We start from the raw sequence: 24,681 nt of genomic DNA on the forward strand, positions 1-24,681 counted from the left end.
TTTCTTGTTCGAATGCATTTATTTCTATAGACCAGTGACATGCAATATAATTGACTCAAGCAATGGGCTAACGTTAGCTGCTAAGTTATCCCATAAATAGGCTAAGCTAACCCTGGAAGCGCTCAAAGCGACTCCACGTCACTAGTTCCATTCGTGAGGAAAGGGGGTGGGTTATATTGACGATGCTTGACAACAGAGGTTTAAAGATAACTTCATATTTATTGGTTATTTGTTTCTTTATATTGGGCATCCAGTTTCAATCTCTGTGTGTTAAACTCTTCCTGTTGACGTTAGAGTGTGACATCATCGCCTACGGCAGCTTATACGCTCAAAACGCGAACCTAAAACAAAATCGGGGGGGTGGGGCTGGCTCTCTTCTCGCGCGTTCTCGCCCTCTCTCTCGCGCTCTCTACATTCAATAATTTAAAGTAGCCAAACGTTACAGTATAAATACTAACTGGATAGTTGATATATAAACATTTAATTATCTGAAATATTCTAAAATCATTAAGTCGGCTATAAGCCATTATCCCTTTGTGTGTGATTATAATTTTCTCACAGTAGTGTGTGTGTATGTATATATATATATATATATATATATATATATATATATATATATATATGCGTGTGTGTTTGGCTAAAGTGGATAGAAAACAGTACTGTGCAAAAGTCTTAGGCACCCAAGATTTTTTATATAAATTGTCTTAGATGTAAATACATTTTTTATTAGTGTGTCAGTAGACTACTCTTAGTACATTTTCATTTAATAATTTTTTAAAGCATCTTCATGGTTTAATAATGCAAACATATGTTGCAGGGACTTATTATGATCATCATATTGGCGTGACTATGCATCAAAGGGTTAAATCAAGCATTTTTAAGTGCTTTAGAGGAAATGTCAAAATATTGCGATATATATTGTGTATCGTGATATGGCCAAAAAATATCGCGATATCATTTAGAGGCCATATCGCCCAGCCCTACTCTGAGGGTCCCCAATGAATGCAATCGTCTCAGGTTACATTGCCTGAGAAGTAAAATGTGCAATCCGGGTTTTCCCCCATGCATTTCCATTGAGTCCAATACAATGGGTGCATTACCATCCGGGAGACGATAGGGGGCGGTATTTGCCCTTTTCAAGGTCAGAGCCAGTCCCAATGATAAACGTGAGGCTGGATTGATGAAAAATGAATGGATATCGCTAATAAAAGCAATAACGAGATTTCTCGTCATTGGCACTCAACGCATGGCGGCCAACAACGAGATTTCTCGTCGTTGGCACTCAAAGTGTTAAGAGTTGAACTTGTAAATGTAAATAGTCACAAGTCATCATGACATGAAATACTGGTAAATGTTTTGCCAGTGTTGTCTACAAACATTACAAATGCAAACAAAACTTACATCAAAATGCATTAAAACTCAGGTTTAGTTGGTCATCTAGAGCAGTGCTTCCCAATCCTCTCCTCGAAGCACCCCAGCCGTTCCATGTATTTGTTAAATTCCACCACCAGCACACCTGATTCAACTTAACAAGCCCTTTATTAGTTGAATCAGGTGTGCTGGTGGTGGAATTTAACAAATACATGGAACGGCTGGGGTGCTTCGAGGAGAGGATTGGGAACCACTGATCTAGAGTATGTTTTTATTAACACATTGTGCGCCAGAGGTCGCTGTGGGCGTATGGATGACCGTGTGTGCCAGCGCTGTAATGAACAGGGGTACATGCCGGCGTTTGCAGTGCTAAAACTATATTAAATATTATAGCTATGGATCTAATAATATAGTCGATTGTCGGAGTTTCTTCCGGTCAAGATGCAAAAAACTGATAATTTTTTAATCAATACATTCCCGTTTTATACCGTGGTGAATATGAGTATAGTTTTAGAGTAATTATGTGTAATCCCAGGAAACGCCGCTAAACAGCGTTTTATTGCATTTCACTAGGAAGCGTGCCATTCCTCGCTTGGATCAACAATAAATCTGAAATCAACGCTAGATTATCGGTATTATGTTTCATGAAATGGGGGGGGGGGGGGGGGGGGGGGGTTTATGCTTCGATCGTCACCAACGGCATACGTTGTGGAGTAACGTTACAGGACACACACGGATCACAATGAAGGCATGCTCGGATCAACGCAAGATTCATAACATATAGCACTTACCTTGACTAGGATGTACTGCAAAAAGAATAATCCAATTATCTGATCGCCATTCCAAGTATTGATCTCGATCGTGTTGCCAAGATAATCCATGAAAGTACATGAATCCATGGTGCTTGATTCTCCCCAATCCATGTGTTATAAACGTTACTACTGCCAGAGTAGGAAAACCCGGACCGGATTTGTTAGATCAACATACAGGCTGAGCCAGAGAGAATCCAAGGATGTGCAATAGCGGCCGCAAGGACGTTAGGTGGCGGTATTGGACGTTTGCGATCTCAGACCCATTCAGGACACCCTGCACAGGCTGCCCCGATGAATTATCAATGGTAATAGCGAATAAAATAAATAACAATCGAGAAACGTGTTAACACGTGAATGGCACTCAACCGTTGGCCGTCAGAAACGTGTTTATCCGTAAGAGCTCACTCTAGGGCTGGGCGATTCATAGATATTATCGATTAATTCGAATTAATGATTTAGGATGATTTTGAGAGAATTTTATCGATTAAAAAAAATATATATATCTTTTTTTTTAAGAGTCACCTTTTATTTTACAAAAAGTGATGATTGGTGAAAGTTCGATTTGCACTTCATTAATCCCAATAGGGAAATTCATTCTTGTTTGATTATCAAGAGGCACCTTTTATTTGTGAAGTATGGTGAAAAAGCTAGTTATTGCACTATTAATCCCAATAGGGACATTCATCTTTGTTTGATCAAGAGTAACCTATATAATATATATATATATTATAATATTTTTTTTTAAGTGTAGATTTGTGAAAGTTAGGTTTGCACTTCAATCCCAATAGGGACATTCATCTTGGTTTTTAGCTCTCAAGAGAAACAAATCTATTCAAATCGGATTTAAAAAAAAATCTGGGATTAAATTTTTAGGCCATATCGCACAGCCCTAGCTCACTCCCATGATTTCGTTTTCAGTGGTGGAGCTACCCATTTGTTTAAATTTGGATTACAGATTGCACCTTTTAAATAAATGGTTAGATTCCATGGCCTGTCACCTAATGTTGGTTTCATTCTTTTATCACCATCAGATGAAATGTTTTGGTGCCAAACTGAAGGAGAGAAGTAATTTCTTCAGAAGAACAAACAAGGAACTGTCACATGAAATGAAAGGGGGCCTGTACACAAACCTCCTGCACACCAGCATGGTAAGAACCTTGAAAAAAGAAAATAATAATATATATACCGTAATTTTCTGACTATAAGCCGTGGCTTTTTCCCCCATTTTTCGACCCTGCGGCTTATATAACGGTGCGGCTAATCTATGGATTTTTACAGCTAACTGGGCGCGCTCCCTCAGCTCTGTGACCGTCAGATCAGTCCCCTCTGTGCACGAACCCTTACATATGGTAATTAAACATTAAAACACCTGCGGCTTATAGTCCAGTGCGGTTTATATATGTACACATCATTCAATTTAGCTGCTGCGGCTTATATTCAGGTGTGCCTTATAGTCCGAAAATTACGGTATATGGATATAGATGAGTGAGCGCGTGTGTGTACATAGTGTTTCCCCTACCATAGGCATTAGTGGGCGCCCCACTCGCTAATCAACACCACTCCGTCGACAGAGTCCCTAATGTTGGAGTGAAAATATTCTAATAGTCACACCTCAAGGGGAAACACTGTTTATATATACCGTATATTATATTTCTGGCACCCAAAAGCACCATCACACATACAGTAGTAAAAAATGCAGCCTCAGTAAAAAGCAACAATAAATTACACACACTATGTGTAATTTATTGTTGCTTTTTACTGAGGCTGCATTTTTTTACTACTGTATGTGTGATGGTGCTTTTATTGTGAAACTTCAGTACAAGTCCAAGACGAAATGGAGGCCTTCCAACATTTCTGCCTGTAATCACCTTCAAAAGAAAATGTCTTAATTTCTATGCAGTGGTAGAGTAGGTAGAACATTGTAAAAGTTTGATATTATTGTTCCATTGTGACTTTTTAACAATATCCAGTAATAAGGCAACAAATGATGACATATTTATCATATATCAACACATAGTAACCATCTTTTCTGACATGGAGGACAAATGGGCATTCTGTGAAAGGCCTCCATTCCCTATCGACAAAATAAAAATACATTGCATCTTGTGAATGTATCCATCTTCTCAGGAGGAACGGCAAAAGTTGAGAGGAAAAATTGAGAAGACTGATGAGTGTCTGAAAAGCCTTGATGACTGTATTCATGAATTAGAAGCTGGTATGTGACCATAATTTCCAACAAATTAAGCGTGGCTGTTCTGTGTGCAGTCCCACGTATTGTGTTTGGGCTAATTACACAGAATTAATATTGCATTTGTTTTTTATACCTTAGAAATCGCTGCAGTCGAGGGGACGGGTCAAGAGGACGACAGTCAACCAACGTTGAAATCGAGGCAACAAGGTACATTTTACACTAGTAATTACACTCATTGTCTTTGACATGAGTATTGTTTTGAGACTACTGAGATTACTGAATTACTGACTTTCTCAACAGAATTGGTGAGTGTCAACAGGGACTTGGCTGATAAGGAAAGGTAAGTTCATAGAATCACCAGTGGTAACTTAGGAAAGTTTACCTGGAATACAGCTTATGGTGTCATTTAGTAGTGGTAATAATAATATAACTTACTGTAAATTTGGGATTCATGTTTTGTTTTCCCCACAGACGGAAGTGTGAAGTGGATGAGCAGACAAGGCACAATGTGGACCAAATTCACAGGCTCAAAACTGAGACGGAACAACTTGAGGACCACATCGCTATGCTCCATAGGTCAGTTGCTGCTTTTGAATGGATTTTAATATCTCATATAGTGTATATTGTTCATCTTGCATTAAAAACCTTAATATTTACATAAAATATATATTTACAAAAACCAGTTACACTCTACAGTCCTTTTTCAGATTTTAGAAGCTTTTATCCAGTAATAATTTGTATGGCGTGGACATGGTTACTCTGTATCTCTGCCTGTCTGTCCCCACAAAAGCAGACTAATCACAGCTCACACTGCTATGTGCATAAACCACAAGGTAACACGTTAGCTAGCGACGTTAGCGTTAGCAATGTATGTTAGCCAAGCTCTTAACATTGGCAACATACATTAGCCAAGCTTATATTACGCAACGTTATCAACTTTAGTTAGCCAGCCTAAAGTTATCACCGTTGATTGATTGATTGATTCAAAACTTTATTAACAGATTGCAGAATGGGTACAATACAGTACAGCTCAATACACACAATTGTTAAGGGGATGCAGAGAAAGACTTTCGTCTTGTTTACATCAGGGTCCCCCATTTTATTTTATTATTTCTTTTAATTATAACTTTATTTTTATTGTTTTTTACAATAAGCAAACAATCACAAACAACAAAACATAACAAAAAAACAATCCCGGGCTGCATTATTAGTGTCACTTTACAAAAATATACTTTTCACATGTTCACACGGAGTTCTCAATTCTCTTACTTTCCCTATAGGTATGGTGAATATTCTTTACAACTATACATCATCCACTGGTTGTCGTAATTAACATATAAAAGTCCCATTTTTCCCAGTACTTCAAACCTTTCACTTCCTGTAATCTGATAATAAAAGTAAGTCTTTCCATTGTGTATATTTCACCTATAATGGCCAACCATTTTTCTTTTGTTAGAGGTTCTTGTTGATACCAGAGACGTATGATTGCTTTCTTACTTGCTGCTAAAAATATTTTTATCAAATATCTGTCTCCTCCTACCAATTCCTCAGGTAAGTTACCCAGGTACAAATAGGAGAAGGTCTCCGGTATCTTAAAATTCAATATAACCTGCATGGTAGAGTGAACATCTTGCCAATAACGTTGAATACCTGGACAATTCCAAAAGATTTGAGAGTGGTTTGCCTCCCTCTGGCCGCACTGTCTCCAACATGGTTGCTCTATGCCTACTTGTCGGGATTTGATTTTGGGAGTTATGAAGAATCTAGTCAAGTTTTTCCATCAGAATTCTCTCCATGTTTTTGAATTAGTCTAGCTACATTGAGTTCTGCACATGTTCTCCCATTCATCTTCAGTTATTTCAATGTTTGATTCATTTTCCCAATTTGTCTTAATGTAACTTGTGGAGTCAGTTCTGGCCTGAACAAAGCTATTATATAATTTTGACACAGTTTTACTCATCTTGTTTTTGTATGCCTGAATGCATATCTGAATAATACTGTCTATTGGGGTAGGGTCCCCCATTTTCAATTCATCATAACATATATGACATACAGATACAGTACTGCTACATCTATACATTTGACATACCAGATTTACAAATACAGTACTGTTTGTGATACAAAAAGAGTCTAAAAAAGAGAGTATATACATTTGACGTAGAAACTACATTGGAGGAGGTGGGGGGGGACTGTACATTGGAGGTGGGTGGGGTAAGGGGGTTGGGTAGGCGGGGTGGGCGAAACTGTGTACGTCGGTAACATACGTTAGCCAAGTCAATATTATTAATGTTGGCACAAACTTCACACCTAGTAACTTGCTGTCCAAAGCTAAGGATTGCACAGGGGAGGCCACACTGTTATTAGACTGTCTTGTAAAGGTACCTTTCTCAAATTAAATGCCTTTTGATTTCTTCCCTTTTAGGGTGTTGGAATGGAAGTTTGTGGAGAAAAAGGCCAACAGCACAGTTTACACATTCCTCTACCAGACCCTGCGTCTAGAGGTGGTGTTTGATAAGTCTGATGGTAAGATGGCAATTGCAAGACTTCCCGCAAAAGGATAGTTCTGATTGGTTGATTGAGTCCTTTCTCGGCACAAGCCATGCCCTGGATAGTTAGGCTCCTGTCTGTATAAGCTGAGGCTCACTGAAATGAACTCCTGTGGCATGGTGACGCAGTGGTTAGCACTGTTACCTCACAGCTAGAAGGTCCTGGGTTCAAACCCCAGCAGGGGGCCTTTCTTTGTGGAGTTTGCATGTTCTCCCTGCGTTTGCGTGGGTTTCCTTGGGGTACTCCCGTTTCCCCCACACCATGAAAAGACATGCATGCTTGGTATATACTAGAGGTGGGACGATACATCGATCCAGATCGATATATCGATCTATTATCAATAATCAAATAGGATCGATGCAACGTAAAAAGATTGTATTGCGATACTCTTATTTTGAAAATCCGGCGAGTCGTATCCGCCCGCGCCCAGTAGTCTGAAACTCCGTGTAGACATTACAGCAGAACAGCGCTACAGAGCGTCTATTTTGCGACCCGATATAAGTCTGTGCAGTTTTTTCCCCGCAACGGGTCAAATGCATCTAACATGCTTTGCATCGTCGCCATTCCTTTATGCCCACGTCGCGTGGGCAGATCTAAATTAACATTACGTTAGCTGCTTAAGCTAACTAAGCTAAGCAGCTAACCGTGAGAGAACAGGAGATAGGGGACTGGGGAAGGAGGAGGGGCGGGGGCATTCTACCTTTCTGTGGGGGACTGGGTGAGGGGCATTCTGTGTGTGTGCGTGCGTTTGAAAAGACCAGATGGAGTATTATTATATTGATATTATTTACCGAGGATGGACAGATAATGATATTTAAACATGAATACATAATAAATGTATTCATGATCATCATGCAACATAAAACAATTGTAGGAACAGTTTGGGAGAGGGAGGGGTTTTAGCAGGGGAGGAAATTAGGCCACTTTACTGGCCAAATGCTAGTATTTTTTACGTTTGGCTGGTAAAAAAAATCAGATACCCGCCAGTTGGCTGGTAAGCCAAAAAGTTAGTTTCCTCCCCTGCTGGCGAGTATACAAAAAAAGAAAACATTCTGCAATCACTGCACTGGCAAACGGTGCGCGTCTTCTGAGTGTTCGCTTTAGTTGACAGTGCCACGAGAGCACTGCACAAGACCACCCGCGGACATATAATGTTTAATAAACGTTTGCGCAGTACTGGCCAACCCGCGGACATATAATAATAAAAGTCCCGCGGTACTAGGCTAGCCATCAGGAGCACTCGCAAACAGATAACGTTAAACACAGCAGAAGATGGAAAACAGACAGACTGACCAACGGGGAACTGCATCCAACCCTAGTACAACCATCGAGTATAAGTTACTAAGGACACATTTAAATCACAGAGGTGTAATGTTAGTCTACTGGAACTGTATACAGTGGTTAGCTTCTAGTTAGCGTTTTAGCTATAGCTGCTTGCTAGCTAACGTTAGGCCCGTGTGCTCAAAGCAGCCAGCTACTAGGTGTATCTGTTATGACTATAATGTTTCCAAAAAAGCACCGGACTACGACGTAAGGTTAGACATTTTATTTCATGCTCAAAAGCCCCTGGCTTGCACATCGCAGTCACGAAAGGGGCTAGCTCAACCAGTGCACTGTGCACAACAGCACACCAACCCAACTGACGTTACCACAACACTTGACGGTACTTCACAGCACTGTCGTAAGACCACCGTGCTGTCTTAAAGGCACAGTGTGCCTACCCAGATGCATACACAACATTGACGCGGCTTGACATACAAAGAAGTAATTATCACAATTAGCGATTTTTTTTGTCTGGTAAAAAATCTGTTTGGCTGGTAAAAAAAAATCAGATACTCGCCAGTTGGCTGGTAAGCCAAAAAGTTAGTTTCCTCCCCTGGGTTTTAGCTTGTGTGTTGGGAGTTCCAAAACATTTTACTTAAAGTTTAAAGCTCAATATATAAAAACGTGGCTCTTTACAGTGAACAGGAGGTATATTTGTATTAAAAACAATAGATTGTTTTTCATTTAAATGTCTGGAAGAGCTCAAAAATAAAAACGTCAATTGATATTTCCGTAGCCTTTTTTTAGTTGATCTAAATGTGACATAGGCACATAATATCGTCTCATATCGATCGCAGGCACCTGAATCGTATCGTATCGTGGCAGACTTTGTGATATCGGCAAATATCGTATCGTTGTCCAAAGAATCGTTATCGGATCGTATCGTGATGAAACTGGTGATTCCCACCCCTAGTATATACTCTTGACCAAGTTATTGGCATTACAACTGGAGTTGGTCCCCGGGCACCGCACTGGGCCCACTGCTCCTAAATATTTAGGATGGGTCAAATGCAGAGTCTCATTCAGCTTGTTTAAAGCCCCCTCTAAATGTGGCGTATATTATGTACATACGTTCTTGAATAATCTTTATATTTAAAATACACTTATTAATTCCTTTAACCCTCCGAGACCCACATGGACTCATTTGTGTCTTTTCTTAGGGGGAGATAGCAGGTCAACAGTTAGTTGCCACATAGAAATGGTATACATCATCTGGAAGCTGGGAACCTGAGGATTAAATTGAGATGCAGCTCAGCACTGTCAAGTTTCTTTTTCTCATAAATCTAATTTATGTATGGAGTGTATAAGGGCTTAGAACATTATGATCAAATAATATGATGGCCATTCCTAATATACCGTAATTCCTCTAATAGTAACCGGGTCTCAAATACAAGCCGGGTCTCTATTAATGGCCGGGTGCGCTCTTGAGCTAAGCAATTATAAACCGGCCTCCTAATACAAGCCGGGTTACTAATATACTGAGCTGCATACTGAGCTAGTTACTTGATTTCACTTTGAAAACGTTAAAATTACCAGTGACCACTTGTAATTGCACTGTTTACTATTTCATACAGTACTTGGTTTCAATAAATTAACCCAGTACATTTTACTGGGTTCAAACTGACACAAAATGTTGATTTATTCATTATGATCCGTTTGAAAATTTTAAATATAGGCCTCCCTCTTATACAGGCCTCCTCCTAATACAAGCCTGGTACCCGCTACAGTTGAAACAAATACAAGCCGGGGTTACTATTAGAGGAATTACGGTACTCAATTATGTCTCGTAAGTTGTTGCAGCAGGTTTTGGGTTGATACAATTTATTACACAGATTTGGCGCAAAACCATTTTAACTAGGGATGTCCGATATTATCGGCCTACCGATATTATCGGCCGATATCGGCATAAAAATGTGATATCGGAAAATATCGGTATCGGATTAAATATTTAATTTTTACATTTCTATAACCTTTATTTACCCAGGCAAGCAAGTAAGAACAAATTCTGATTTTATTTATTGTCAAAAGTATGCATAATGTTGTGTTAATTCCACACCAAGAGATATGTAATGTTAATTACCTGAAATGATTCCATTTTTTGGGGGGGGAAACCCCACATATCGGTATCGGTTGATATCGGTATCGGAAATTAAGAGTTGGACAATATTGGTATATCGGTATCGGTAAAAAAGCCAATATCGAGCATCCCTAATTTTAACCACTTGAGAATTAATTAAACATGATCAAATTACCACATAAAGACACCAAGATCTGCATTCCAGCCATCCCAAATGTATGCAATTCCAAGACTCTTGCAGAAACTGTCCAATACACAATTTTTAGAATAGGCTAAACAAATACATAAATAAGATGTGTACTGCATGCAAAGAATTGCATGGTTCTTGCCCAAAACTGCATGGAATTGGCATAACATGGGCATGTTTGTAAAGGGGAGACTCATGGCTACCCATAGAACCCATTTTCATTTAGATATCTTGAGGTGGGAGGTCAAAATGGGAACTATAAAATTCAGCAAGATTTCATGTTTACATTTTGATTGGGCCTTTAAAATGTACTTTAATTGAAATAATTGATTTTGTCTTGTCTTGAAGGGGATGATGCCAGTGACGTGTCTGAGCGGAATGTATCTGACATCACTTTCCAACTTTCACTGAAGGGTGAGAAGAAGTCACGCTTCCCATAACGTCTGTCGGTCCTTATCGTAGCGGTGGGGAATTTGTTTCAAAAGTGGACATTTAGTAAATTCAGTACTATGTACTGTAATTCTCCTGTATAACACTTCTTTCTGTGTTTCAAACTAGATGAGGCTGAGTGCCATGCCCGCCTTGTTCACAAACTGGTGTCCCAGTTCATCGATGAAGGAGGCAGCTGGGTGATGAAGTATCCTACCAGTCTCTATGTCCCAAAGGTGAGAGTAGAGGCGGAGTTGAAGATGAAGAGCATGTCTCACACTTAACTCATTCAGCGCCGCAGGCCTAGAGCATCTTAGTTCCTACCACGCCACGCTCTAAAAGATAGGAATAAGTGTCTGTGTTTGCAGGGCTATATATATATTCTATATTATAGCTATGGATACAATACTATGGCCCATTTGACATCAACTATCTATCGTTCAATATGTGAAAAAGAATATTTTTTTCCATCAATACGTTTGCGTGTTATACAGTGGTGAATATAAGTATAGTTTTAGAGTTATCCTGTCTAATCCCAGAAAACGTCGATATGCAGCAAAACGTGAATTTCACTAAAAGTGTTGCCGTTTCTCGCCTGGACGCGCTACTATATCAAATTTATATAATAGGTATTATGTTTCATCATGAATGCATGAAAGGGGGGGTGGTTTGATGCTTTGATCGTCATCAACGGCATACGTTGTGGAGTAACGTTACACACACACGTTGCGATCGAGGTCAAATCATGGTTGGATCAAAGCAGGATTGATATAATTTAGTCCTTACCTTCACTAGGAGGTACCCCAAAAAGAATATTCCAATTGTCTGATCGCGAGTCCAAGTACTGGTGTCCATCGTGTCGCCAACATAATACACCACAACGGATGCATCGGAGGCATTTGACGCTTCTCAATGCGATTGGGATACCCGCTCGCCTCGCCTGACAAAGAAAAGTGCACCCGAAGACATTTGATCGTTGCACAGGCCAAGATATAAGGTTTAAAAGGGTGCTCGATACTGCCACCTGGGTGGATGTGGCCGGTATTGCACTTTGGCATTCTCAGGATGATTCCCCATGTTAACCCCGAGTCTGTGTGCCTGTAATGAATGGAAATATCGAATAAAATAAATAACGATGAAGACCCGACTATACTCGGGTCTGGCGCTGAACGGTCGGCGAGATAACCCGACTATCCTCTCGTCTGGCGTCCAAAGAGTTAACGGGTGGTGGTGCGGTTAGGAAATGTTTGGAGACTTTTATTATAGGTGGAGTTTAATTTAAAATGTAGGGCTGGGTATTGGCATGGATTTACCTGATTTGATTAACAAGTTCCCGATTTGATATTGATTCAATTAGACTTGATGGAGCTAGTTTCACAGGTTCAGCACTAAGGATGGGTGTGATTAACTGATGCTTGATTAATTGGTCATTAAGAATAATAATAGAATTGATTGATCTAGTGTCTGTATAGATATTAATTATGAACAATGTGTAGCGTCGTCTTGAATTGTATGAATGTGAGTGTTTTACTATGTGGCAGCAATGAGACATCTTACCCACCAGAGGGTGCCATTTAACTATTTTTAGGGGTAAAAAAAAAAAATACAAAACATCTGTCTCCACAAAGCCCAGTGAATAAGATCTAAATGAGTAATTGCATAAACTAGACTTAACAGTTTAGTGAGAAGTTTATTCCTGTGTTTCAAATGAGATTAGCAATAACCGGAGACAGGAACAGCAATGATCTTTGTGATCCTGGCATGGATCAAACCTAGTGGGCAAATACATTTCAGTGTTTCCACTACCATTGCCTTGGCAATCCCCCGCCCCGCCAATGGGACCCAGGCATTAAAGCGTTCCGTCTTGAGACGGACTTCCGTCAATTTGATTCGGAGTCTGACGGATTTCCCGTCAATTGGCTACCTGTTATAATATGATTTGTAGATGCATACAGATTGAAACTAAATTGAGCCAATCGGAGGCGTCAAATATCATGAAAAAGGGAATTATTTTTCCTACCGCGGCTGCGCCAAGCAGAGTCATGGCAAGCAATAATGGCAGGACGCACGCAGCGACTCGAGAGACAGGATTACGCTAATAGTTCGTCGTTGGAAATGTATAATAATCGCAAGATACATTCAGACTGTTGGATCTAAATAAATGGATTTATGGACAGTCGCCTTTTTTGCAGCCCTCGCGTGTCAATTCTCCTTGTTTACCGACGTCACATCCACCACCTGCTTGTACTAACGTTACAATTAGCATAATAACGTTAGTGGAAGGAGTAAGCCGGCCACTAAAAAGAAAACCCACCGCAGTGTTCTCAGACAAAAAGGATGAGCGGCACCACCCAACAAAAGAAAGTTTCGAGAGGAATGGAAGTTTGAATTGAGTTTTAAATATGAAAAATGGTAATTTACTACTTTAAATGGTAGAGCATTAAGAAAGTCTGAGTTCAGGCCGCCCAAGAGAGGCATGAACTCACTCTTACCCCAATTGATTGTGTAGCCAGAAAGCTTACCAAATGATTCAATGAAATCTAACAAGGGAGGAACAGAGGTTTCTGGGTCTGAGAGATATAACAATGTGTCATCAGCGTAAAGGCTTACCCGGCTTTCCAGGTCCCCTATCTTAATGCCTCTAATATTGGGGTGGCTCCTGATTCCTATCGCGAGGGGCTCCAGAGCAACGTCGAATAGTAAGGGAGAAAGGTCTGACCCCACGTTGCAAGTCAAAAGGTCCAGATTTATCATTCTTAGTGAGGATGGAGGATGTCGGGCAGAGATGCAGTATTTTGACCCATGCAATAAAAGAGTCTCCAAATCCAAATATTTTAAGTGCCTCGAGCATGTAGGGCCACTCTATTTGATCAAACGCTTTGGCTGCATCTAGGGACAAAATGGCCGCTCTGGAGTTGTCCTCGTGGTTGGTATATAAACATTGTTCCGGAGCCGACGCACATTACAAAATGAAAATCTGCCTGGGATAAACCCTGTTTGGTCAGGGTGTATGATTGATGGAATATGTCTCCCTAATCTATTGGCTACTACTTTTGTGATTTTTGACATCGAGATTTTTGATCCAAATTAAGGAGGGCGATGGGCCGGTAGCTCCCAGGCTCCGTTTCCTCCTTGCCCTTCTTCAGTAAGATATATTTGCTTCATACAGAGAGTTTGGAAATTTGTTATTCTTAATGGAGTCATTCTTAATGGAGTCATTGATCATTCTGAGTAGGATTGGGGCAAGTGTCTTATGAAATGTCTTGTAAAATCCACAGCCAAATCCGTCTGGGCCTGCTGCCTTACCGGAAGGAAATTACTTAATTGCCTCAACTAGCTCACTCTCTGAAAAATCTGAATCGAGTTCTAACCTGGATGACTCATCCAGTTTTGGCAGGTTGAGGGAGTCAAAAGAAAATTTTAAGTCTGCGTTAGTGGCCTGAGTCTTTGCTGTGTATAATTCTGAATAAAATTCTTTAAAGCTGTTGTTTATTTCCTTAGGGTTAATTAACAAATCACCTGTTTTAGATACAATTTTGTGGATTGCACGGCTCGCCTGCGCTCCCTTTAACTGTCTGGCCAGCAGCCTCTCTGGTTTGTCGCTCAGTTCGAAGTGTCTGTTTGAGCTTCAATAGGAGTTTACAGATGTTTCCACTAAGAATGTGGTTATATTCATACTTTAAATTCAAGATCTTATTATAGTCTTCTTGCAAAAGAGAGTTCCTGTAAGTCTGTTCAAACGTCAGGAGTGTGTTTTCGATTTCCGCCAGACGATGGCGCTGTTCCCTTTTTTTTTTTTTTTTTTTTTTTTATAACTTTCAAAGGAAATTATATTACCTCATTACTGCTTTAAGAGTATGGAGTCTGAGACCTCCCCTGTGTCATTGAACTCGAGGAACTCCTCCAAGTGAGCTGTCATACAATTAATAAACTCTTGGTCTGTGAGGCTTGTGAGCAACCACGGGTTAAAGCGCCAACAGTAGCTTTGTTTGGGCAAAGCAAGCTTTATTTCTAGTGAAACTGGACTGTGATCCGATATTATATTATGATATTTGGTATTCTCAATGTTAGTTATTAATTTTGCATCCACTAAAAAATTATCAATTCTCGTGTAGGACTTATGGACATGCGAGAAAAACGAATAGTCTTTGTCCGTTGGGTGTTGTAGTCTCCAGATATCTACTATTTTTCTAGATTTAATTAAATTATTTAATGTTAGGACAGAAGCTATGGCTGTTGGGGTACGGGAGGAGAGTCTATCAAGAAAGATATGGGTCAAGGACAAGGTAGCAATTAAAGTCTCCACCCATTAATAGATTAGTGGTGCCTAGGTCTGGAATTAAATCAAATACTTTGTGGAAGTAATTTGGATCATCAGTGTTTGGGCCATATATGTTCAATAACGTGATAATATACCTGCCATTTGGATCTGTGACTATTGAGGAAAGCTGGAATGGGATATTCTTGTGAAAAAGAATAGCGACACCTCTAGCTTTGGATGTGAAAGGTGACTGAGGGCTAACTGGATATCTCAAGTTTACCAGTCGCCTCTGCTCTGTAGCTTTTATGCGAGTTTCTTCCTTGTAGAAACATGTCCGCTTTAAGAGACTTTAAATGCGCAAACACTTTTCCCCGCTTTAGAGCTTGCCCAAGACCGCGTACATTCCACGAGACCAGCGTTATGTTATTCATATCTGTCTGATTTATACGAGTGGATCCTCACATGTAGGCTATACAATTGAAATAAGCCTGGAAAAGCACACTAGAATGGAAATTAACGATAAACAAAAACAATGAGTCTGGCAGCTCTGGACAACATTCAACACAAATAAACCCCAACTCTCTCCCCCCGAACACTTCCCTTGTTGAAGCGTCGTATTCCCCATCACCCCCCACCGAAGACTGTCGCGTGGGTATAATACCATAGTATTCTTATTCCACATAGCCACCTTTCTACCTCCCATAGAGTTGTGACATGTTAGCTGGTCAAACAGCTCCCTCTACTGGTCTCCCTGTGTTAACTACCTGCATTATCAAAAAACTAAATTGGAAGGGAAACGGGGAGATCAATTATTTTTCCCTTTCTTTCTTTAATTTATGATACATTTATATTGGGTAAGGAGAGTAATGCTATGGGTGATACTATCGTCCCCATTAGTCATGGTGACCACAGCACCATCCACAGCAACACTACTGGTAGTAAAGATCAAATAAAATAAAAATACCAGCAGTAATAATTCACCCAACACAGTTACCACTATATCTGTTGCTAATAACATAGATTGTAATAATAGCAAAAAAATATATGAATAATATAAACCATATATAGACCAAATTATATTGGGTAAGGAGAGTAATGCCATGGGTGATATTAACGTCCCCATCAATCATGATGACAACAGCACCATCCACAGCAGCACTAATGGTTAGAAAGAAAAATGCTAATAATAAAAAAAGAATTTAAACCCATGAACAGTGCCAAACAGAAGAGGATTTCATTTTACTCCAAGTCCATGTGGCCACGTTAGTCTGAAATGTTCAAAATGTTTCATGTGACCAGTGTGGACAGCGCGACCATAGGCATACCTGTGTTCTGTAGGATGTGTATGTACAGTAGTAGACAGTCTCGTCCTAGGTCGGAGCTGGTGATGAGTGTGTCCCCGCGTCTAGCATGGGCTTGATCTCGGTTGTGTAGAAGTCCATTGCCTCTGATGCTTCGGTGAAGGAGTGAGTCTTATCCTTGAAGGTGATGAGCAGCTTAGCAGGGTGAGCCACCCCGTAACGTAGTTTTGTTTTGCGTAAGAGTGATCTGGGCTCATCAAAGGAGGCTTGCTGCTTGCGTTGTTCTGCTGTGGCATCACGGAAGATGCTGATTTTATGTCCTTTGTACTGTAGCCTGCCTGGTTCTTTAGCTTTCCCACCGGCAAGACGCACAACCTTCTGTTTTATATCAGAGTTGTTCAATTTAGCGATTAGGCATCACGTCTTGCCTTTGTTTACTCCGATGCAATGAGCGATACTGACCAAGTGAGGTGTACCTAGATCTAGTGTTGTCACGATACTGGAATTTCGACTTCGATACGATACCTTGAAAAGTATCGATATTATCGATATTTTCGATACCAAAAAGAAAAAAGTAAATATATAAATTATTATTTTTAATTTTCTTTAACAAATTTTGCTTTTGTTGCTGGTTGATTCTCCTCAGCTTCTCTCTGGTACTATAAGAGAAGATAAATATAACACATTTAAAACCCTTTGTTTATCTTTAGATCACACATTTAAAACCCTTTGTTTATCTTTAGATCACACATTTAAAAATAACTGTTCATCTCACTTCAATCATTTGTATTGCAGAACATGGTATTTTCTCAAGCAGACAGATGTAAACACTGTAATCTGTGTTGCATGTACCTGACAAACTGAACTGTTATTAGTCATATTCCGACTTAACTGAATGCACGTGTGTGTGTGTGTGTGTGGACTACTGTACTATTACAGGTATTGAAATGAACAATGCAACTTAAATTTTTTTTAATGAATAATTAAATATCGATATTTCGGGAAATGAGTATCGAAACCGTTTTAAATATTCAGAATCGATATGTATCGATTTTTCGATATTTTTGACAACACTACCTAGATCTTGACAAAGTTCGCTCAGCATTTCGTTTACAAACAATGTCGGGTTGCCTTGTTCTGTTCCTTCTGGTAGCCCAAAGATTCTCACGTTGAGTTTTCTGCTGTGGTCCTCAAGCGAATCCGTCTTCTGTTTTAATGATTTAACTTCCTCAGATAGTTATTTATTCTCCGCTTCCAGTTGTATCAGCCTTTGATCAGTGTCGTTGGCAGCCGTCTCAAGAGAATCAATCTTGTCCAGGGCCCCGTTCCCCGTACCTGGATAACTGAGTTAGCCGGATAACTTTCGGTGAAGTCTGACTTAAGCCGGACTTTCCGGTTCCCCGAACCTGGATTGTCCAAATCACCATGACAACAGATCCAAAAGTTTGAGCCTGGTCGAAAGCAGGGTTTAAGTTCAAGTTAGCCGGATGAACCATCGCCACGCCCCCGCAAAGAAATGACAGCCCGTTTCCTGAAATTATTCCCACAGTCTACGATCTGCATTATACCATTCTGAATTACGTTTTTGTGCTCCATTCTTCCAGAGGGGGCTTTTGAAATGTAAAATAGACCCAAAATGCTGATACTAAATTCACTTTGTCCTAAATAATGCACGTTATATACCGTGGCGCTCGCTCGGTGCGATGTACACATTATGAAACTTCATTCAAAATAAAGAATATTCTAAACACGGGTCTCTCGTTCATTAATGTATAAACAATGAATTTATCCCATCTGGCACAGTGGCGCAGCGGTAGTGCTCAATCCTGGCAACCCGGCGACCGGTGTTCGAAACCCCGTGTTTCCAATATAATTTTTTGGAATATAATATTAATGATTATACGCAGAAGTAGCCTAGTTTTAAGTTAAAATATTATAAATCTACATGCATTGAGGATGTCATTCTTTATATAGCTCTCAACGTGCACCAAATTGAATTATTCCTACATTGCAAAGAGAAGGAAAAGACTAGGTTTCGAACCCCGGTCGTCTGCGTGAAAGTCAAAAGAAGAACCTGTTACACCACAGTGGAGATAAGTAAAAGTTCGACCATACATCAATCAATGGGTAAGAGAGCCGTATCGTTATTCTGTATAACAGTTTAACTAATTATTTTCGCTAGCAAGATCTCATTTGATTATTCAATCCAGCAGGCAAGTTTAAAGGAATATAATCTGATTGATTGAGGTAATGAGGGACTTAAAATTAGCCTATAGATAACGCATTTAACTTGTCGGCGAGGCGATTGAGCCATACTGCAATATGTTAATAAAGTTTTAAATCAATTAATCAATCAATGATCTCTGCTATCGATACGTGCTGGCTTTTCAACTGAAGCGGCCGCGCGCATTTATCCTGGGTCTCAAGTCTGGTTTGAGTTAACGAGACTGAATCCACCTTCGAGGAACAGGAAAATCCCAGCTTCAAACATCGGGTTAACTGAATCTGGATAATGTGACTCTTGATCGACTTAGTTGAACCAGGTACGGGGAACAGGGCCCAGGCATGATGTTTTGTTTAGATGATCCTTGATCGGCTTTAGATTGGCTTCGAGTCCTGTAGCAAGTTCTTCTCGTACAATTGTTCTCATGAGCATCGCTAGGTCAGCGTTCTCCATTGTGAACTTTGTTTGTGCACGCGTGGACATGTGTTTGTTCAAGAACGATTAGATAGTTTTGAAAGAATCTGCTTACAAAATAAAAGGAGTTGATAAATGTCGAGGTGAAGTCAATTTAGTTTCTGTTCTTTATTGGTTCAAATCTATGATAATTCGAGGGTTTGCTGCGACACGACGCAAGCTGTGTTCAGTCCATGCCACTGGCAGTCACCATAGGGCCCTTTTTTTTCTTTTCTTTTTGTATCTCTCTTTCTCAGATTTTTCTCTGTTTTCTCCCCGTCCCAATTTAGTCGTTATGCCAATTTCCCCCCCTCCCCTACCTGGTTGTTGTGTGCATGTTCTCCTACTGGTCGTTACAAGGGAACCCTGAAGTATCCACACGCTTCCTCCGACACGTGCGGCTCTCTTCTCACCTGGCAGCGAGGGCTCTCATTGGTGAAGTGTAACGCGTGGGAGGTCACGCTGCCTTCCTCAAGTCCTGCCTCCGCTGAGCAAGCGCCCAGACCTGACCTGTAGGCGTCGCTGTCCACAACGCCAGTTTCCCACCCACGGCTTCCCTCCCCCTAACCCAGCCAAACGAGTTAGTATAGCAATCAGCCCAAGCCAAGGCAATGCTGACTCCGGGAGTCGAGACCGCAGCCTCTTGCATTGGTGACGAGCGCAATCTCCGCTACGCCACCTGACCGCCCCATAGGGCCCTAGTTAAGGTGAGTTAATACATTCACTCTGAAAATCTGCTCCACTCTGACAGAAGAATCAGGTTTATCAGAGCGTCCAGTGTGCACTCTGAGCCCTCAGAATTTCCAAACAACTTGAGTTGGTTGTAAATAGTGTAAGTGCCTCCCTGTATTGTAAATAGTTCATATGTGTGTTGTCACTACTGTATGTATAATTGTAAATAAGTTAATTTATGTGTTGTAAATAAATATTGTTACCAAATTTATGTGCAATCATTTCATTTCAGCTCAGTGTAGAGAAATGCACCGGTACTAACAACCGCCTTAGGCTTTGTGTCCACCGGGGACGTTTTTTTCAAGACTGACCGCTTTGAAAAGCAAAAAAAATAAGCTCAGAACGTTTTCCTGAGTCTTGCGACTGCCGCGGCTCCACCACTTGCTCGATGTTGATTGGTCAGTCAAAAAAGGTTACCTTGATGAGCGCGCTCCTCTCCAAAAGTTTAACTAGTTTCAACTTTAGGCGCCGGGAGCGCTCCGCCCAAAAACGCTGGCCGCCGAGAGCGCTAAAACGCGAGGCGCGGCGCTGGGAAAAGGAGTGCGCCTGTCGCGTCTGTAGCATAGAAATGAATGACAAAGTAGCTGACAACTCATAAAACGTCCCCGGTCGACACGGGCCCTTACTGCGCGCGTCTATGACGACATTGTTGACACCACGTATCCGTCACACGCATGCCCTGCGACAACACTAGTCGTTTCGGAGAGCCTACCACCCCCTCTGAAAGAAATCCTAGGGGCAACACTGCATTTTTAATTACCCTGCATTGAAAAGGTTTGAAAAAGAAATGGCAACTGCTACAAGGCATTCTCTTTATAATAATAATGATAATTATAAAAACATGCATTAAATTTTTTTTCTTTTTTATACAAAATGGATTTTGTAAGTTTTAACTGACCTGACCAAAGACATAGCCTAAAAGTGTGACTGTCCCACCCTCACTGACTCCATCCTGTCCACATTGTTGAAAATACTGAGGTTGCAGTTGTTGGCCACTTGGTCAATGATCGGTCTGGTGGCCAAAAACGTGGTTTTATTTCTATGTACAGTTTTTAATGGTTGTAATATAAGGATTAAAAGTTGTGAAACTGGGGAAGTGTCTGTAAATAGTCATGTTTCTTTACTTTTTAGTATTACAAGTTAGCTCTATTAGGGATATTCTAAAAATAATGGTCCATCCATCGGCCTTCAAATAGTTGCTGAATTCTTCCTTGTTTTTTCAAGTTCATGCACCTTGGTTGAAGGATGAAGTTGCAACAGATCTTTTGTTTCTCTCTTACTTAAAGTACAAATGTGTATAAAAAAATAAATGTCTCTGGCGCGCAGTGGTGACCCCGAAAAAGTCTCACTCCAAATGTTGGCAGGGATAGTTGTGATTTTTGGAGGCCTGGCCATATTATTTCTTACTTACCAATGATGTTGTTGATGGTAGAACCTTTTCTCAGCACAATCACTGCTGTTCCTCATACTAGCTCTGGATAGTTGGCTACAAACCAATGGGATCAAGCTTCTGCCTGTACGAACTGTGTACAGTGGAGTTAATTTCAGTGAGCCTCACTCAAAGTAGATTGTAGTGAGCCACAGTCACCTTGTACAGGTAGGGGCTCCACCCCCATTGATTTAGCATTTGTTGATAGCCAATTAGCCAGAGCTAGCATGAGGACCAGCATGGATTGTACTGAGAAATGGTTCTACCATCAATGATCATGATTGGTAAGTAAGAAATTAGGCTAGGGTTCCAAAAATCTGAACTATCCCTTTTTTAGAATGGATGTCATTCCCCTTTTTTAAACGGCCCTTGTCTGTCCTGTTGTCTAGCTGCTGCAGGATGTCAGCCTGGTGGTGAGTCGCTGTCGTCTCCTGGGAGACGAGGTGCACATGATGAAGAAGTGGGGCGCCATGAGGCTGGATATCCTGGACATCAGCTGTGTGGACACAGGGTAAGAGTGGCTCCTCACAGCAATGTTACAGTTAACCCCTGAAACACACGGTAAGAGTGGCTCCTCACAGCAATGTGTTACAGTTAACCTGTTAACCCCTGAAACACACAGGAAGAGTGGCTTCTCACAGCAATGTTACAGTTAACCTGTTAACCCCTGAATAATTCACTGGGATAATCACTCACAGCATCTCCAGAATACATTGGATGCTTGCTGTTTTTCCTCTAGTGCCAACGAACATATGCCTTTCGTGTCCGGCCATTCTGCTCCAGCCTCCTGTCTGTTTCAGGGTTAGGAATATTTGGCTCCATGGCTGTGAAACCAGCTCAATATCCTTTTGAATACCAAGCCACATTATAGAATCTGTTCTTACCCTAGGGCCTAGGCAGTGGGCTCTGCCCTCACAACCTGGCACAAAGTGGGCATTGCCGTTGAACCAGCATTGAATATATTTAGGGACCTTTTTAACTCTAGTACTTGTACCAGAGAGATGCTCATTATCCTTCTGGAAACGACTCCTTCAGAAGTTCAGCATGGATGGAAAAAAGGACAACAACAACGTCTTAGTTGACTAAGACCCTAAATATGTTTATGCTTGTTACTGGGACCTGGTAGCTTCTGTTTGTTTTGTTCAGTGTGTTACTGGGACCTGGTAGCTTCTGTTTGTTTTGTTCAGTGTTACTGGGACCTGGTAGCTTCTGTTTGTTTTGTTCAGTGTTACTGGGACCTGGTAGCTTCTGTTTGTTTTGTTCAGTGTGTTAGTCGGACCTGGTAGCTTCTGTTTGTTTTGTTCAGTGTTACTGGGACCTGGTAGCTTCTGTTTGTTTTGTTCAGTGTTACTGGGACCTGGTAGCTTCTGTTTGTTTTGTTCAGTGTTACTGGGACCTGGTAGCTTCTGTTTGTTTTGTTCAGTGTGTTAGTCGGACCTGGTAGCTTCTGTTTGATTTGCTCAGTGTTACTGGGACCTGGTCGCTTCTGTTTGGACAAACTTGGACAAGTCATGGAATGTCAAACATGTTTTACAGGCCTTAAAGTGTCAAAAGTAGCTTCACTCTGTCAAATGATGAATGATAAGCTCTAGTCTAGATGGATCTAATTCTCATTGAAGGAATAATAACCCAAGTAACATTTTTTTATTGTGATTTAAATCGACCACTAAAACCTCAGTACATAACATTGGGAGGAATTCCCATTGAAAACCTATAGTGTGCCAACAAACATCCTGCTCTCCAGGTTTCCTATATTAACTCTTTGCACTGCTCTTAACCTCCTTCCAGAGTTCACATTCTGTTCAGCAGTCTCAAGGCATTTGTAAAGTTTGAGCTGACCATCGGAGTCACCTCGGCTTACCCCCACTGCCTCCCTCAAGTACACAGCTTCCGCAGCATCATCGGAAACACAACGTAAGTGTGAACCATATAAACACTGCCAGTCAAAGGTTTGAGTACACCTGCTGGAAGCTAGATATTTTTCATAATTGACAGTGTTTCATGTCCTATACCGTACGTTTACGTAAATAATTGAAAATGAAAACATGTTACAATGTACAAAACAGAAATAAGTAGTATTGGACCGTGTCAATTTCTTGGCTCAGAACAATTATAATTTCAAAAGTCATAAACAATTAAAATGAGCCTTAAAAATTATGCTAATAGCAGTAGCCATACCACCAGTTAAAAGGACAAAGTAAATAAATATATACATTTTCCCTTCTGCTCATGTTTTCACAGGATCCATCAGCTTGAACAGATAGTGTTTTCAATCACTCCAGCTAAAAAGTACTTGACCAAGATTGTCAAGAGGATACATGAGACTCTACTCTGCTGAGAGGAGCCTCAGAGCTGTAGCATTGTGTTTTATGTGTACATATGTTTACTGTCCTGATATTATCCCTTTACATTGTCTCATCTTCCTTTTTCATGTTAGAATAGATTTATATACGTGTTTTCTGCTCTGAGTAGACTCCTTGTATGTGTTAATACCCAATGACCTCTAAATGTGTGACGTGATGTTGGATGTTAAAAATTGTAACATTTTGATGGTGTCATTTTGCGCCATACATTTTAAATATTAAATGCATTCAAATTATTCAAGATTCAAGAGGTTTATTTGTCACATACATACCAGGGCAATGAGGGCATACCGTGAAATGCGGGTGGCTATGCCTGCTTTGATTGTGCAATAATACTAAATAATAAAATAGACATGTTAAAGTCCTGAGATAATGCAATACAATGTTAGCTATGAATTAAGGCACTGGGTCCTATGTATACAATATACAGTTTTTGCTCTATATCCTTATGCTATACTTGCTATTTCTAAACTATACTATACAAGAACCACAACAGTTCTTTCCTTAAAGTTTATTTTCCGCGTTCCTTTAAAGTGTCCTTTCCATTGTGTTAAAGTGACCGTTTGTGTGTGAGTGAATGTGTATGTGTGTGATCATGTGTACTTGTGTGTGGAGAGTTCAGTGTGAGCCATCTTAAGTCTGAATCACAGGATATAGACTGTGGCTATAAGCATACCATCGGTCGACTATTTCAGTCATAATTATCCTCCTTCCTCTATCTGCGACACTATTTTGCAAGGGCATCTCTGCTGCACCCAGGATGATTGTGATTGGGTTAAAGAAATAATGAGCCAGTGTTTTTCCCCTATACCGGAATGATAATGGGGACATCCAGACCTCTCTCCAGCACTGGCACAGCTCTAACGTAGTGTGGCGAGAGGTATGACTATGCTGCAACTAGAGATGTTCCGATACCATTTTTTCCTTCCCGATCCGATTCCGATACCTACGCTTTGGGTATCGGCCGATACCGATACTGAT

General features: G+C 40.6%; 1 protein-coding gene across 1 annotated transcript in view; it reads left to right on the forward strand.

Annotated features, from left to right (window-relative positions):
* knl1 (kinetochore scaffold 1) overlaps positions 1 to 23,888 on the forward strand; it is a 60,764-nt gene extending 36,876 nt beyond the window's left edge. Inside the window, exons 14-24 of the mRNA XM_084317208.1 lie at positions 3,215 to 3,331; positions 4,311 to 4,398; positions 4,513 to 4,581; positions 4,675 to 4,714; positions 4,846 to 4,950; positions 6,797 to 6,897; positions 10,857 to 10,922; positions 11,067 to 11,173; positions 21,727 to 21,848; positions 23,126 to 23,251; positions 23,579 to 23,888. Coding sequence (XP_084173334.1) covers positions 3,215 to 3,331; positions 4,311 to 4,398; positions 4,513 to 4,581; positions 4,675 to 4,714; positions 4,846 to 4,950; positions 6,797 to 6,897; positions 10,857 to 10,922; positions 11,067 to 11,173; positions 21,727 to 21,848; positions 23,126 to 23,251; positions 23,579 to 23,675 — 1,038 coding nt within the window. The 3' untranslated portion in view covers positions 23,676 to 23,888. The remainder of the gene's footprint in view (positions 1 to 3,214; positions 3,332 to 4,310; positions 4,399 to 4,512; positions 4,582 to 4,674; positions 4,715 to 4,845; positions 4,951 to 6,796; positions 6,898 to 10,856; positions 10,923 to 11,066; positions 11,174 to 21,726; positions 21,849 to 23,125; positions 23,252 to 23,578) is intronic.
* The last annotated feature ends 793 nt before the right edge of the window (positions 23,889 to 24,681 follow it).

Source organism: Notolepis coatsorum (genome assembly GCF_963971535.1).
Source record: "Notolepis coatsorum genome assembly, chromosome: 6".
Classification (NCBI taxonomy): domain Eukaryota; kingdom Metazoa; phylum Chordata; class Actinopteri; order Aulopiformes; family Paralepididae; genus Notolepis; species Notolepis coatsorum.